The 15,316-nt window shown below is 39.4% G+C and overlaps 3 protein-coding genes across 6 annotated transcripts; all 3 read right to left on the bottom strand.

Annotated features, from left to right (window-relative positions):
* Window positions 1–31: 31 nt before the first annotated feature.
* On the bottom strand, window positions 32–5,294 carry smpd5 (sphingomyelin phosphodiesterase 5). 3 transcript variants are annotated; one of them, XM_028580514.1, is made up of 9 exons: window positions 5,048–5,265; window positions 3,197–3,905; window positions 2,681–3,061; window positions 1,543–1,618; window positions 1,286–1,426; window positions 1,102–1,191; window positions 951–1,014; window positions 650–809; window positions 34–414 (listed from the first exon to the last, which is right to left on the bottom strand). In XM_028580514.1, the coding sequence occupies exons 2-9, from the start codon at window positions 3,800–3,802 to the stop codon at window positions 307–309; spliced, it is 1,626 nt and encodes a 541-aa protein (XP_028436315.1). In that variant the 5' UTR covers window positions 3,803–3,905; window positions 5,048–5,265; the 3' UTR covers window positions 34–306. The 3 variants fall into 3 exon arrangements, with proteins under 3 accessions (XP_028436314.1, XP_028436313.1, XP_028436315.1); XM_028580513.1 differs by having other exon boundaries at window positions 32–414; window positions 2,681–3,905; window positions 5,219–5,294; XM_028580512.1 differs by having other exon boundaries at window positions 32–414; window positions 2,681–3,905; window positions 5,048–5,267.
* Window positions 5,295–7,144: 1,850 nt separating this feature from the next.
* On the bottom strand, window positions 7,145–9,277 carry LOC114557095 (speriolin-like protein). Of its 2 annotated transcripts, none has more exons than XM_028580386.1 (4): window positions 9,032–9,277; window positions 7,927–8,145; window positions 7,714–7,838; window positions 7,145–7,538 (listed from the first exon to the last, which is right to left on the bottom strand). In XM_028580386.1, exons 1-4 carry the CDS (start codon window positions 9,192–9,194, stop codon window positions 7,206–7,208), a joined length of 840 nt encoding a protein of 279 aa, XP_028436187.1. In that variant the 5' UTR covers window positions 9,195–9,277; the 3' UTR covers window positions 7,145–7,205. The 2 variants fall into 2 exon arrangements, with proteins under 2 accessions (XP_028436187.1, XP_028436188.1); XM_028580387.1 differs by having other exon boundaries at window positions 7,927–8,130.
* A 72-nt stretch (window positions 9,278–9,349) lies between these two features.
* grinab (glutamate receptor, ionotropic, N-methyl D-aspartate-associated protein 1b (glutamate binding)) lies at window positions 9,350–14,981 on the bottom strand. Its single transcript, XM_028580385.1, has 7 exons — window positions 14,833–14,981; window positions 12,805–13,155; window positions 12,602–12,705; window positions 11,429–11,629; window positions 10,841–10,969; window positions 10,601–10,744; window positions 9,350–10,122 (listed from the first exon to the last, which is right to left on the bottom strand). The coding sequence occupies exons 2-7, from the start codon at window positions 13,124–13,126 to the stop codon at window positions 9,970–9,972; spliced, it is 1,053 nt and encodes a 350-aa protein (XP_028436186.1). The 5' UTR covers window positions 13,127–13,155; window positions 14,833–14,981; the 3' UTR covers window positions 9,350–9,969.
* Window positions 14,982–15,316: the final 335 nt, after the last annotated feature.

Below are 15,316 nucleotides of genomic sequence, written 5' to 3'. Positions count from 1 at the left end.
TACATTTATTTCTGTAGGAAACATTTCAGAGTGAAAAATCCTAAAAATATATTGTTTTACAAAATCAATGCATCCGTCCTTAACGGGGTGTAATGTATAAAATTGTAAACATACAGTGATTGTAAAAATTTCAATAATTCTATATTAATTCAACCTGAGGTATAATCTAATTGGTCAGCACATTGTCATAGAAACCACAAATTCAAGTATGTAAACAAAATGTTGTGCATGTGTAGATCAGAGCAATGTCCATTTTTGTATATTTTGTTCCCTTTGTTGTATAGGACACTGTGTTCGCTGTAGTCGTCATTGATCAGCACCGTCAGAGTCCATAATTACATTCAGTCTCAAGCCCACAGGAATATGGTCTGTAAGACCAGCCAGCTGGGTTATAAAGGTCACCTCTTCAACTTCCTGGATGGAGAAATAGAGAGTGCATGTTTTTTTATGATGCTTTATGCTTTTTAAAAATGGGGGATAACTTGTTTTAAGACCTTTTCTATAAGTACTGACTCATAGTCAGTAGTTTTGCCATATGCAAATGTTTAAATTAATTATATGGCATCTAAAAGTAAATTGTAACTTGAATGAGAACTAATGGAGAAGAAGACCGAGTAGAAGAAAAGAAAAAACACACAGGGACACGTACTGTTCGGCAGTGCTTTGAAATGGAGCTTTCGCGATATAGGATGTAGTCGATCCGACGACCAATCCACGGCTGACCAGTCTCAGGGTAAACCAAAGGGCAGCCCTCTGCAGCAACAGGAGGGGAGATATACTGCTTTCTTAGATCTACTCTCTCCAAGGTTCTACACAGATACACAGAGAGAGAGGACAGAGTGGATCGTCAGATCAGCTTCAGTGAATAAACAGTGAGTAAGGAGTTCTGGTCATGTTACATTAGTAGTGATGTGCTGTGCAGAGGCTTAAGAAAGTAGAACTGAGTGTACCTTTGTAAATTTTCTGGGGTGTTTACGTCATCTTCATACAATGTGGGCTGCTCCAGCAGAGTACCTTTAGATGCAAACCAATAAACTGTTATTATTTGTCTTGCATGTATGCCATATTTGCTGTAGTCTAATTGCTTGTAATGGTACGCACCAATGACCCAGGGCTTCTCTTTTCCAGGCCCTGCCCTGCAAGGATCTTTGTATTCCTCAAACAGATGGTGATTCTGTTCCAAGGTGTCATCTTGACAAACAGAAAACAATTAAATACAAAAGGTGCTTTCAGAAAAGAAAAAAACATTACTTAATTAAAGAATAGAATACTGTCAGAAACACACCAGGTGAGCAGTTGTCAAAGTTGAAATCTCCACTGAGTACATCAAAAGCGACATCCTCGTCAGGCAGTTTGTTGGCAGTTTGAAAATCACCAATCCACTTGGTAACCATGTTCAACTGCTCACAGCGAATTTCCCCTTCACCTGATTAAAGAAAACCGAGACCAGCTGTAATAGGCGTATCTCATCTTTGTTTTCTCAAAGGAAAATGCCAAATTTTGAGTCAATCTGAGCAGACCAAATCAGAAAATTTGACTTGCCTTCTGGTGCATGAAGATGTGTGCAGTTAAAATAGCCAACCACATTCTTCTGTTTCTGATTCTGCCCGATTAGCACCTGAAAAAAAAAAATCCAAAAACATTAGCATTACTGAGTTCTCTAAAACTGTCATCTTCAATAAACTGTTTGACTAGTATCAAACAGTGGTTATGTGACAACTTTCTGCTTCTGAACTCGCCCCTGAAAGTTGTATCCCTGAGATAAAGCAGCATATTGGGGACTTAGGCTTGTCTGTCCAGCAGAGTCTCAGGAGCTTAGGTGTGGTTTTTGATTCAGCTATGTCGGTGGATCACCACTCTAAATTAGTAGTTAGGAACTGGTTCTTCCAACTGAGAAATATTTCTAAGTTAAGAACACTTGTGACTAAGGATGAATTAGAGATGATCATTCATGCTTTCATTTCTTCACGTTTAGATTACTGTAACAGTCTTTTTACCTGTCTGAGTAAGAATCGGCTTTATCGTCTCCAGACTGTTCAGAACTCTGCTGCAAGGCTTTTAATGCACATTAACAAAAGAGCACACATCACACCTGTTTTAGCAGCACTTCACTGGTTACCAGTCCAGTACAGAATTCAATTTAAAATCCTGGTAATTACTTTCAGAGCCTTGCACGTTAAGTTCCTTCATACATCTCTGATTTGATACAGATACATACCCCCACCCGTAGTCTGAGATCATTAGGTCAGATGCTATTAGTGGTTCCCTGCACTCATTTTAAAACTAGAGGTGATCGGTCATTCCAAGCAGTGGCTCCTAGGCTGTGGAATGACTTGTCTCTCTCACTACGTTGTGTGGATTCTCCCGAATCTTTTAAAAAGCAGCTGAAGACTCTGCTGTTCAAGCAGGCTTTTACTTAGTCGAGCGGGTTTTATGGTTGTTTGCTATGTTTTCTGTTTGTATTTCAATTTGCTTGTATTGTGACTTCTTGTGTTGTATTGCATTTTATTGTGAAGCACTTTGTGATTTTTATCTGTGAAAGGTGCTATACAAATAAACCTTACTTACTGTGTTCATACTGTGACAAAAGCATGAGTAATAATAAATATGAACTCCACAACACAAAAAGGACAACTGCATTAACTGATAGTGGCCTAATACATGATATTAAATAAGGTACCTTAGCAGAAAGGAGGCCCTTTGCAGCCAGTGCGTCTTCCCCACGGCCGTTGGGAAAACAGCGGTACTGGGCCTCGAGCACAGGGAAACGGCTGGCTAGAAACAAGCCACTGTTTAAGAACTTGAAAGAGGAACATCTGCATGGTGGCTGGCAGGCATACACACCAACGTCATACAGTATGTGTCCAAATACAGGTCTTAGTGCTTTGGTGAGCTTCTGTGCTGCCCTCTTATCAAACACCTCTTCTAGGCACAGTATGTCCACATTTGCTGGAAACAATGACGACACTTCCCAGGGTATATCGTCCTGCTGGTGGAGACCCTGGGAGAGCAATGCTCGGGGGGCACTCCGGTGACCTACTCGGCCCTGCTGGTTGGAAATCTGATTGGAATTGAAAAGGGGAGAAGGTAAGTCAGACGACGGCTCCTCTGTATCATCACAGGGCACACAGACCACGTGACTATTGGACTCTGGAATTGAAACATGTACTTCAGCTAAATCGGAATGATGACTCACTGGGGGCTGTGCTTGTCTATCAGTAGCCCCGTATGTAGGTGAGTTAACTGTGGGAATGAGGCTGTTTGAGGGGCTGAGAGTACCACAGCTGCTGGGGGAGTCAACAAAGATGCAGATATGAGGTCGACACACACCCTGCACAATGTGCTGACCGATGGCAGCCGCCCTGCGCTGGGTGTGCCCCAGGTTGTTGAAACGAGCCAGGCTGTCAGGCAACAGACACAGGTTGGCTGTGGCAAATCCAAATGATGCCTTTCCTACCAGCTCAAAGCCCCTGTGTGTCTCCTTCTCTGGTGAGGATGGTGTCTCTCTATGGTAGTAAAAGGGCCTGCGGCAGGCCTGAAGAGGTGCCCAGAGAATAAATCCAACAAGAGCCAAGGGGGATGTAGCGAGAAAAAGAATTAAGAAGATAATAGAGCTGAAGAAGACTTTGAGTGGGTGGAGGTAGCATTCCTGCTCCAGTCGCTGGGTTTGCTCCAGGGTAGTGGACTTGACCACAGCAATGAGGCGATCAAGAAACCAGAAGCAAGGCAGGATGAATGCCCATCCCACAGCATGGATGCCTGCAACAAACCCATTAGGAAATGGAGACGACTGCAGGGCCATGCCTCTGCCCCTTTTCTAAGCAACAAACAGGATGAGCAACATCAGGACTTCCTGTTCTAGCCTCATTCCAGGACAAAGTCTCGGTCATGGGCTCCACTGGACACTAAGACAAGAGAAAGAAATTAAAATGATTAAAATGTAATGGCGTAGCTCTATTCTTACAACCCATATTAAACAGTTACATTGTGGGTTCTCAGGAATAACTGGATTTCATTCTCACATTGACTTCATGTCCTTACATGCAGTTGTAAACAGACAAGACCAGCTTACTGCATGCTTATGCAATGCATCATGATCACTTTTGAGGAGGCAAAGAGCAAACAGCCTATAATCCAGCTGTCACCATCTGCACAGTGTTGCTAACCACTGGCGATATGGGCCTGTCTGAACACCACACCTTTGTGTGTATTAAAAGATTAATTATACAGTTTTTAGTCATTGGGTGTGTCAAAGGTAAAACCTAAGACAAATTTTGTATAGATTTTATTTTTTCCATTTCTAATCTGATAAAACAATTTTAAATCTCTAATATAATATTTTCAGAACATGTGATACAATGACATAAATTCAAGAAGTCTGGATACTATACATTTTAATGTGAAAAATCAGACCATATAATGCAAACACTGTTTTAGCGTGGATTTGCCCTTTAACCTTCAGTATGTTGCACTCAAGCGGTCACTCATATTGCAGACGTCGGGCTCTATACTTTACTATACTATACTATAATAACCAAGGGACCTTTTATCGGTTCCTTGGCTATTAACAGGACAAAATAGGACAGAATACAACCAGGAACAAATCCCTAGCTAACACCCCAATTATATTTACAATCACCCCATTCAAAGCAAGCTACCATAACTTGAAGTGTTTTATCGTCAAGGAATGCGAGCTTTCTGTGTCATTGTGCCTGCCTGGTCAGTGGATACTCCTACAGATAGCTAGCTAGGTTAGGTGGGTCACAGCAATGGTAACGTTACTCTGTTAGCCTGTGTGCAGGCATGCTAAAATAACTGTTTCACTTATAGACGATTTAGAAAGAAGTTCAAATCTGCATAAACATTGATGTTTATAACCGCATATGGTTGCGGTATAATTATAGCACCTGAGCATTGAAATCTCACACTTAACAAATGCTTTAAATAGTCTACCTTTTTAATTATCGCAAATGAACGCTGTCACTTGTTCTGTTGCGTAGCTAGCTTAAAACAATCGGCTAACGTGGCAGCACAGATGCGGTCTTACCTTAGCACGAAAACTGGGTCAGTCCGTCTGGTGAACCCATACAGCAAACAAGGTACTAATACACTTATTTAATTATATTTATTTATTAGGGTTGTCAAATGTTCAAAGGAAATGATCAGTTTCTAACTTAAAAACAGATAACCGGTTCAGTAAAGAACGTAAAACACTAACCCACACTTCTCTCAGCGGCTTCTCAGAGGCTTTTATTAAGCCACACCCTAATGGGGTTGTCATGGTGCCAGGCCCGTCTGGCACGTGATCTTACCTGAGCTCGTTTCACTGAGCTGACCTACTACTGAGTAGGATAGTAACTAAAGCAGACAGACAGAATAATATACTAGTTCCTGTTTGATTTTAATATTGAAAATAAAGGAAAATATTTTATAATAAATGCTATATTTACTTTCTAAATACCACATCCACAAATGCAAATTCAATGGTTATAACCCTTTCTTTCCTGTTTTTAAGATATGCAACCTTTTTGGAGCATCTTGGACTAAAGTTGGTGCTATGATTTTTAGACTATTGAATAAAAAGCCTTGTTGTCCTCTTTGCCTGTATACCCCTGAACCTTGTGTTGTCAATGTTGTAATGTGTTTGTCTTTGTATGTCCTATATGTATTGTATATACTTTTGTATTGATTAAAAATAAAACAGTAGGATAGTTACTGTAACCAAGTGAGTACTCTTCGAATCAGAATATCCAACTAAATATGCAGTGACTTCAGGACAATTTATTGTGCAGTCATCGTGGTTGCAAGTATAATACATGTTTACATTTATTTATTCATTTTGACAAAATGTTTACCATTTCATGCCAAAAACCTATAATTAGGTTAAGTATTAATCTACAGGTATCAAGTACACTGTGGAGCAAGCTATAGTCCAGCATGTGTAGCCTACATTAATGTTGCTGTTAAATTAATAAATGATGAAGATTATTTCACCTGCTAGAACAATTATCTTGCAGAGAGATAATAGGAAGGCCCATAATAAACTCCTGATGATAGCTTTTAGTCCCTTGAGTGATATTACTCCAACCCAGTGGTGGAATGTAACTACATTTACTAAAGTACTGTGCTTGAGTATAAATTTGAGGTACTTGTACTTTACTTTATTCTTTTCTTTTTATGCCACTTTATATTTCTCCTCCACTACCTTTCAGACAGAATTATTGTACTTTTACTCCACTTCATTAATCTGACAGATTTAGTTTCTAGTTACTTTACAAAACACACAAATATATTTTACTATAAATTAAACTACTCAACAATATATACTGTAAGTCCAACTGAAATGATTATGAGACGATTAAACACTTAGTTGACTAACAGAACTATTTTCAATCATTTTCCTGCATTGAGTACTTTTACTTTTAATACTTTAAGTAGATTTTCCTGATGATACTTGCATACTTTTACTTGAATAACATTTTCAATGCAGGTCTTTTACTTGTAACGGAGTATTTTTACAGTGTGGCATTAGTACTTTTACTTAAGTAAATGATCTGAATTCTTCTTCAACCACTGCTCCAACTCTAGACATCACTTGTCAACTAAACAGCATTTTTTTTTTTTTTTTTAAATACATACATAACACATAGCATGCAGTAGGCTCATAGCATTCATAACATAGCATTCAGACCTCTGAATTGCTGCTCACATGTACTGAAACAAAATGGTAATTCAATGTGATTATCAGGCTAGGTCCCTGACCGACTCACTCATCTCATGATCTATGATGCTAGGCATACAGTACATCCTTTCTGTTTAGCAGGCATCAATATGCTTAACTGATTATTTCTGTAACAGGTTAAGAAATTAAACTGCCCCTGTTTAATACTGAATATTGGTTAAAATAAGAACCCACTGTTAAATGTCTTTTAACAGGTTGACCTTTTTGTTTGTACATGAAATCAGTTTGAGAAAGACTGAATGCTTTGTCTTTATGGCCTCAATAAAGTTGGCTGTTCAGTTTTACCATGCTTACTTGCAAAGTGTATATGACTAAGCAAATATGTAACTGTGATTTATTTTGTTGTGGTTTGCCCATTTTTAGAATGGCAGGTTTTATTGTGTGCACAAAATCATAGCAGCACAACATTTATCAGTGTTTATTTCCAATTTGTATAAGTTTTGCTGGTCTCATACAGTCATGTCTACCAGAGAAGGAGAGGCCTTCCATCCTTCTCGGCCATGTCGCAGAGGCAGGTGAGCACAAGGAGCAGGTCCCTCTGAAGTTTTCTCGGTGCAGTGGTCATTATCCTCTTTCTCAGGAAATCTGAATTATTGTAGTCAATTGTCTGTGTGCTGTTTTCGCAAGGCCTCTCCTTCAGGATCCCATAGGCGTTAACAATAAATTCAGTGAAAGAAGGGTGAAGTTTTAATTTATACCCGAGCTGGTTCAACCTCTCCATGAGGTCAGCATACCTCTGAGTGAGATGAAGCTGATAGCCTTCATCTACCTTCCCTGTCAGAGGGTGTGTGGATACCTGCAAAAGAGGAAGAAAGGCACATGACTTCCTTCTGGTTTATATTTTCTGTGTGTGTGTTTTTTTTTTTAATATACTGCTAATGGAACTAGTTGTTCAGATTTGATCTCTTATTTGTGCAATGTCACTCAACCACTTTTTTGTAGATAAGTAAATACTAGTCTTCCTTTCTGACCTCTCTAATTTTTTCTGGAAAATTGAGCAGTGTGAAACCATAAAGCCTCCTGTGGCTCTGGAAGACATGGGACAGAATCCTCCTATCGAGTTGGTATGCAATCTCTCCCAGCAGCCTGTTTGGACCTGCGGTGAAAAAATACCTTTTAAAAATAAATTTTTTTTCTTCTTTTTGTTACTGCTCTAAAATGTCTGTATGTCTGGCATCGCTCACCTTTGACCTCAAAAGGCAAATCAGCCTGGCAGCTTTGAAGCTCTGCTTTCTCACTTGTATCTGCGAGCACCGAGCTTTGGAGGAAAGACTTGAAGTCGACAGGGGATGAGGTCCGTTGGTCGTGTATTAATCTGGTTTGTTGCAAGTCTTTTCTGAATTGTCTCTCGTTAGAGGTGTTTTGCCACAGACTGGATGGGTGCCTTCCTGGGAATGAGCAAACTGATGACACAGAAACCTTACATGCTTCCTCACTGCAACAGCCTTTTCACTTGCTGGTATTGACTAGCTACAGACTGTACACATCTGTTTTAGCCTCTTTCCACTGTCTCCCAGTATGTTTTAGGATCGATTTTTAGATCTTTTTGATTAATTTGAAGCCTCTTTGTGGGCTGGGTCTTTCCTTATCTTTTAGTCCCATTACAAGGCTTTTGTCTGTTCCAGAGTCACAGCTTAAAACCTGAAGAAACAGAGCTTTGCACTCAGGACAATGAGGCTCTGAAACGATCTGCCTGAAGGAATAAGGCTTGCTGAGTCAGGAACAGCTTTTCAATCTTGTTAAAACCTTCATCAGAGAACTTACCCTGAATATTTTTTTAACCTGATTTAACTTTAATTGTCCCTTTATCTTTTCTTGTGTATTAGTGTGAAGTCATGTACTAAATTTGCAACCTCATGAAAATGCTCTTTAAAGAATATAATTACTACTCATATGTAAAAATGTGGTAAAAAGAAAAAGTAGAAAAAATAAGAAATTTTAACACTTTCTATAATTGTGAATTTACCCTGAAGTCTTCGAAAGATTTAACGTTAGAGGAATATTTATGTTACATAGGAACATGGAGACTGTTGCTTACATTGATTGCGATTTTTCTTAAACTGTTTAAATGTGCTCTAGAAATAAACTTTAAGTACTTACCATACTTGCACATGCTTAGCTACACTTTACTGTACCATTACTCTGCTTTAACAAGAAAACAAGGGCAACCAGAACTCCACACTGACCTCAGTTTACAGGGGTTTCTATTCTAATAATTTTGCCACTGCCCTGACTAATCTAAACTGCACCGTGGCTGCCATCTAGTGGCAGAGAAAACAGTTACAATACCTGGCAATTCCTCGAGAGAGTCACTGTTGAAGCCCTGCATCCTGGCTCTCCACAGGTCTGCGTTTTCCTGGATTACGCTAAACACGGACTTCAACAGATTATTTTCCTGTTCAAGTAGTTCATTTTTTGAAAGCAAGCCATTAATGGTTTGCTCCAGGTCCATTATGGGGCTCCTGGTTTCACTGCTGAGCCACAAAACACCTAAAACCTTCTGGACGTTGACAGAATCATATATATATATCAAATCACAACAGAGCAGAGTTCTGTGATGCAATTCCGTCAGGATTCTTTCACTCAATACAAACGACAGAGATCAGGTTTAGAAAAGAACATTTATGCACAGCATTAAAGTTTATTCTTTACCTTGGACATAGTAGTTTGACAAAAAAAACAAACAGGATCTGCTCACTAGCTTCGTCTAGGGCTTTCCACCATATCACAGTCTTCAGCAGCTCATGTAGTTTGCTCGGTTGCCATGGCGATGGATCTGTTAACATGCAAGTTCAGCAGTTGCTATGCTTTCATGCACTGCACTTTTTTTTTTTATTCCTAAAAGTGCAAGGGCTACCTGAGCTCGCATGTCAACAGATTCATCTCCATGACAACTGATCGAACTCCTTCTGCGGATGAAGACTGCTGAAAGCCCTGAAAAAAGCTAATGTCAAATCTTTATAGAGTTAAAAGATTTCATAAGCCATGAGATATCAATTTCTAAATCAAAGTAGAGTATTGTACAAGACGTCATAAAACTTCCCCAAAACTACAACATAGACAATCTATATATTATCAAAAAAACAACATTTACACTGGGTGAAGCAAAATATTCTCAAACTATGCGATCAATGCACATCACAAAACTAAATGAAAACCAACTCACTCGTCTATCCATGAACTAAAAGCAAATTTCTGTCAGAATTTCTACCTGTTGTTCCTCCTGCTCAGCTCCCCCTTGCCCTTCCAAAGATTGCAAGAATATAGAGGAAGATGTTGATGATGTCTGTGTACAGGTTAAGAGCAGCAAAGATGTATTCTTCTGGACTCAGGGACAGTTCCTTGTTGCCGAGCAGCAGCTGTGTGTCCACCGCCAAGAACTGTACCATAGAAGACATGCACAATGGATTCAATATTTGTCTTTTTCTATCATTAGTGAAACACGGAACTCACAAAATCTGACAGGTATTTAATTCATTATGATGCACGACTAAAACAACTTTTCCACGAGCAGATGATCCACCAAAACACAAACCGCCCAAGACATTTGTGCTTGGTTTAAAGAAATGCTAATAAAACCAGAGCACGTTTTTCTCCTATCCCGGAATATTGTGTGGACTAGACAGACCTTCCTCCGGAGTGCTGTGGAGGAAGGTCTGGCAATGCTAGACTATGACCAATCAGATACCTTGCCTTTAATCTATAGCAACACTAGCGTTGTTGTATTATAATGCAAAAATGCATAATTCCAGTTGTGTTAAACCAGACAGGGGTGACTGAGATTTCATGCTACTCCTACAGCACCATCATCATCATATACAGTAAAGCTGGAAGACAATTGTTGGTCTAAGTACTCACACAGGTGAAGAGCAAAGCTCCCAGGCCAGCATACACAATGTGCAGAATCCTGTCACGGATGAAGATGCAGAGGAAGCCGAAGATGATCAGGACAATTAAACAGACGAAAAGCACACCGTAACAGGAAGTGAAGTCGTACTTGGTCTGTGGGAGGAGGCCAAGAGAGACATTAAGGTCACATCAGAGTATGAACAATGTACATGACATGCATACAAGAGAAAGGCACGGTCGCATACAAACCTGCAGAGAGAAGATGACCACTGTGAAGCACACAACTGCCGTGATGCCCACTGCCATGACCACCGTGTCAGTGTCATGAAAGCTGGCGATCATTCCCACCATGTAGGACATACTGAGGGTCAGGACGGACTGAAAACAAGAAACACAAATACATCAGCCATGCTGCATGTGTTTGCGTGAAGTTTTATGGCAAAAATAGGAAATAGAAAAATCATTTATCATATTGTAGTTACAAAACAGGGATTTGTGAGACTCAGTCTGAATTTGATCTGTGTAAACTTTTAAGAATAGGGAAGTCTTATATCATAACTGTAGGCACAAAATTTTATAAATACAAAATCTCATCTTTTCAGAAAAGAAGCAGTCTCATCTCTCACTATACCGCCTCAAAATACATGTTGTTTATCCAATTCAATTAATAATGGGAAAAAATGTTTTATCCAAGGCAGTTGTATGATTCATAAACCAGAAGGCCTACACAATGATGATTCAATCGTCCAGATCAGACAACACAGTACTTTCTGAGCTGTACCTTCTTCCCTCTCTGTCTTCTATTTTGAAAATGAAAAAGAAAAAAAACGGGCTTACTAATGCGACCAGGTTCCAAGGATGTCTTCGGCGAACGCTTCCACAGCAGCTGATCACACAAACCGACACAAAGAATATGACATAGGACACCAGGTACGTCCAGGTGTTCACCATGACAAATGTCTTGATTTTATCCACGAAGGTGAAAACAGCCACAAAGGCAAATGTCACCATCAGCTGAGCAGTCAACACCAAGAAAACCTGGAGAGAAGAATGGATTATTAGGCAGCAGACACATAATATTTTTAACAAAGAATGCTTTTTTTAATTATTTTTTTTAGATGGATCTCAAGTTGTATCAAAGTACATGATTAACTCCAAAAACAGAGATTATGTTTTAGATTGTGTTTGTTTGTCAGCACAATATGTCAAAAATGTAATTTCAATGAAATTTCGTGGAAAGTATCGTGAGACAGCAATAATTATTTTTGGTGCAAAAAAAATCTTTTAGATTAAAAGATCATGCTTTACTTGACATAAATGTATATTGTGCTTGTTTATCACTACATGTATTTTTTGCATTAAATCCATATGTATATTCAGATAAATACATTTACAAACATTTTGTATTCCTAAAACAGGTATGGCAGTTGTTGATAAATCCAGCAAATTTACATAAAAGGTACTTCATTGCATTGATGATAATTCATATTTAAATTTTTTTTTTTTTTTTTTTTTTTAAAATACAATTATGTCAAAAATCTGTCCCGCGCTAGCCCGGTTAACACTAGACCCTTCTCAGTTGTAACTGAGAGTGGTTCTGGGAAAGGGGCGTCCAACAGACACCGCTCAAATGCCTCTGGGTGCATTGGATAGTCCTTCAACCAATCAGACTAACAACCCGGGTGACGCTGCGATTCGGTAGCCGTCATGTTGAATGTAAACAAAAAGCTGCTCGCCGTCGCTGCGCTATCATCCTCGCATGAAGCCCGCCTCAACATTTGTGAGTGGTGTAAAGCCCGCCTCAGCGGTTGTGATTGGTGCCTCAATTTTGGGGACATTGGAAATGTGTTTGAATGGGCTCTTCGTCAGACGGACTTGCAGAGCAAATCTCAAATTTGCCGGTAGTTCGTCAGGGTTTACCCAGGCATTGGTTTGCAACACTTCCCATGATGGCCTCATACACCCAGCCATAATAATGTGACCTTTTCTTCCACTACACTCTCTCCTTACCTTTCGAATGAAGGCTCTTCTTATGGTCTTGTTATCTAATCCAAAATCAAAATCCTGATTCTCATGAAAGGGTGGTGGGTCCTCTTCGCTATGGTAAACATCATCTGCAGTGACACCAACCAAAAACATCAAATTGATTACATTACACTACGAATGTAATTCCATATATTTAAAAAAGATGCAACAATGTTAGAAACACTAACCGCTGAAGTTGCCATTAAAGCCCTGGCCTGGTGGAGAGTATGGGGAGGAAGAAGGGTTGGCTCCAAATCCGGAGCCGCCTTGAGGGTTCATTCCGAAAGCTCCAGGGACGCCCGGTCCAAAAGCAGTCGGTGGAGGGAAAGGGAAACCACCAGGAGGAGGGACACCACCAGCAGCATGGAAACCAGCAGGTGCAGGGGCTCCGAACATGTTTGGACCTGGCATATTCATGTCAAATGTGACCGGAAACGCTGGCTGCCCAGGAAGCAAGGGTGGAGAGGGTACGCCCTCCACGGGAGCGTATGCAGTCTTCTCGGTGGTCATCTCTGGCTTGGATCGGGAGCACAGATCCGCTGGAGTGTTTGATTATTAGGACAGATGGAACAGAATAAAACAAAAAGGAGAAGTCACATGAAAAGGTTCATCAAATAAACAGCGCTGTTTAGATAATCACGGTTGACATTTTTATTTTTTATCTAAAGAACATAGGTACATCGCCAGTATGTACACACACAAAAAGTCAATACCAGAGGTGCATATACAGAGAAAATATATGTTAAAAAAAAAAAAATAATAGAAAATGTAATACACATTAAATCTATCACCTGTACATGAGAAATGTATCAAACACAAAATCAGTCTTAATTGCCTTTTTATTCTTAATGTCTCTTTATGTGTTGCTGTATTGGTGCAGTTCTTGATAAGTGTTCAAAGTTTGGTTTGGAGTCCGCCCACTTCTTCCTGTGAATGTGGAATTTTCCCAATAACAAGATTAACTGTTGACAATATCTTAATCCACGTCATTGCCTTCAAATCAAATAATAATAATGCATTTATACTTAAAATTGAATTGATTGCCCGGTTTTCCTTCTTATACGATGTTGACTATCAACCCAAAATATTCTAGTATACATACAGTGAAAGAACAACTAACGGATTGTTTTTTCTTCTAGTTTACAGAAAGCGCAAGAATATTCTATATCAAGTTTGAATATCTTTTGTCTTTTTTGCTGGATATATTTTACACAACATTTTGAAGGAAACCTCTTAACTTTGTTATTAAGACACAATTTGTCTCCAATTAACCAGATTTTCTGCCAATTCATTTCTCCATAAAGTGAAGCCCAAAATAAACTTCCAGAGGGCAGAGTTAGATCTTATATAATTCCTGATGTGTTTATTTGAACATTTATTATTGGTATGTCAACTCCCCCAAGGAATATACCACTATTAAACGGATTGATTATTGAAATTTCAATTACTGAACCTCTAAGAATTTGCAGCACATTCTTTGGCACAGCATCCAAAACTATACTGCATAGTCTCTTGGCGTGACTGTAACCGGAATTTGGAGAATAATTAATTATACGTTAGTAACTGTCCATCAGCACTAAGGAGCTGTTTTACCAATACAATACCATTATCAACCCACTTTCCAAAATACAGAGATTTATTTTTATATTGAATATTCTTGTTATTCAATCACCGTTGACCCGAGTCCACAGCGCGATAACGCTGTAACATCACCGACAAGACGATGCTCACTTCCGGTATATACCATAATGACAATTGATAACCTATTGTCTATGTTGATAACCGATCGACAACTTAATTATAACAAGCATTTACATGCGTTGTACATACTGTGTAGTTTTACCACTAAAGTCGCATTAGTTTGAGGGTTAAACGAAGGTTTCAGCTCCGGGTTGGATGTCAGTGAACAGCATTTCAATTTCCCGAGTTTCCAGGGGGACTCCCGAGGTTTGCTAAATGTAGCTAGGCCACATAAATCCCTTTTAGGCAAGAAACGGCCATTTAGCCCACATAACAGCGGGATATTTGCGTTAAGGCACAAAAATAACTAATAATGTGATAAAGAACGAGTTAGCTACGTTTGGGTATAAATCGTACAAGATGGCCATGTTTTTTATTTTTTTACCAAACGTTAGCGTTGGCCAATACGACTGGACAACTGAAAGGCAACAAAGATCATCAAAGTCCAGATATTAAAGTATTTCAGAGCTACTTACATTGCCTGTAATCAAATGTTCAATCCCAGCTAGACCCCTCCAAAAATATTTCTGGTAGTATTTCGCAGGTTCTGTCCCACTTGGAATTTTTATGTTGCTGCCTGTAAACTGTGGGTTACATCTCCGCCCCCAAGATGCGGAATGTTGCGTTCAGGACATATTAAATGGTTGGTAGGGATGGGAAACTTAACAATGCAAACCGCAATGGGGAGGGTTCACTTTCTTCGGACAATCACGGTATGAGACAGAGTTGGACGTGTGGAAAATAATGTTCATTAACAATATCGAATTATGTCGACTAAATGTGGGTTTAATTAGGCTACATTGAGCGACTCGATTGGCTGAGATAAGCCAACAAGACAGCCATGTTTTCTTGTTTTTCTTGACACTTCCATATTTTTTCAGCAATAACGTTGGAGCTTTTAGAAAAGTCCGACTATATCTGCGACTGGTATGTTTACGTGAACGCTTTTTACAAGCCGAA

This window comes from Perca flavescens, chromosome 6 (assembly GCF_004354835.1).
Source record: "Perca flavescens isolate YP-PL-M2 chromosome 6, PFLA_1.0, whole genome shotgun sequence".
Lineage (NCBI taxonomy): Eukaryota > Metazoa > Chordata > Actinopteri > Perciformes > Percidae > Perca > Perca flavescens.
The sequence above is the reverse complement of the archived record's forward strand: the minus strand, read 5'-3'. Positions and strand labels throughout refer to the sequence as shown.

What these genes read in the sequence shown, in the direction of transcription:
- smpd5 (XM_028580513.1), bottom strand. Translation starts at nt 3,802, where the DNA reads ATGGCCCTGCAGTCGTCTCCATTTCCTAATGGGTTTGTTGCAGGCATC. An exon ending in CTTTGACAACTGCTCACCTG is followed by an intron (nt 1,192 to 1,285) that starts GTGTGTTTCTGA and finishes CTGTTTGTCAAG; the next exon opens with ATGACACCTTGGAACAGAAT. An exon ending in AGAGAAGCCCTGGGTCATTG is followed by an intron (nt 1,015 to 1,101) that starts GTGCGTACCATT and finishes TTGCATCTAAAG; the next exon opens with GTACTCTGCTGGAGCAGCCC.
- LOC114557095 (XM_028580386.1), bottom strand. Translation starts at nt 9,194, where the DNA reads ATGGACCTGGAGCAAACCATTAATGGCTTGCTTTCAAAAAATGAACTA. An exon ending in CTCTCTCGAGGAATTGCCAG is followed by an intron (nt 8,146 to 9,031) that starts GTATTGTAACTG and finishes CTGTGTCATCAG; the next exon opens with TTTGCTCATTCCCAGGAAGG. An exon ending in TTCCAGAAAAAATTAGAGAG is followed by an intron (nt 7,539 to 7,713) that starts GTCAGAAAGGAA and finishes CCTCTTTTGCAG; the next exon opens with GTATCCACACACCCTCTGAC.
- grinab (XM_028580385.1), bottom strand. Translation starts at nt 13,126, where the DNA reads ATGACCACCGAGAAGACTGCATACGCTCCCGTGGAGGGCGTACCCTCT. An exon ending in CTTTAATGGCAACTTCAGCG is followed by an intron (nt 12,706 to 12,804) that starts GTTAGTGTTTCT and finishes GTGTCACTGCAG; the next exon opens with ATGATGTTTACCATAGCGAA. An exon ending in GAGCTTTGCTCTTCACCTGT is followed by an intron (nt 10,123 to 10,600) that starts GTGAGTACTTAG and finishes TCTATGGTACAG; the next exon opens with TTCTTGGCGGTGGACACACA.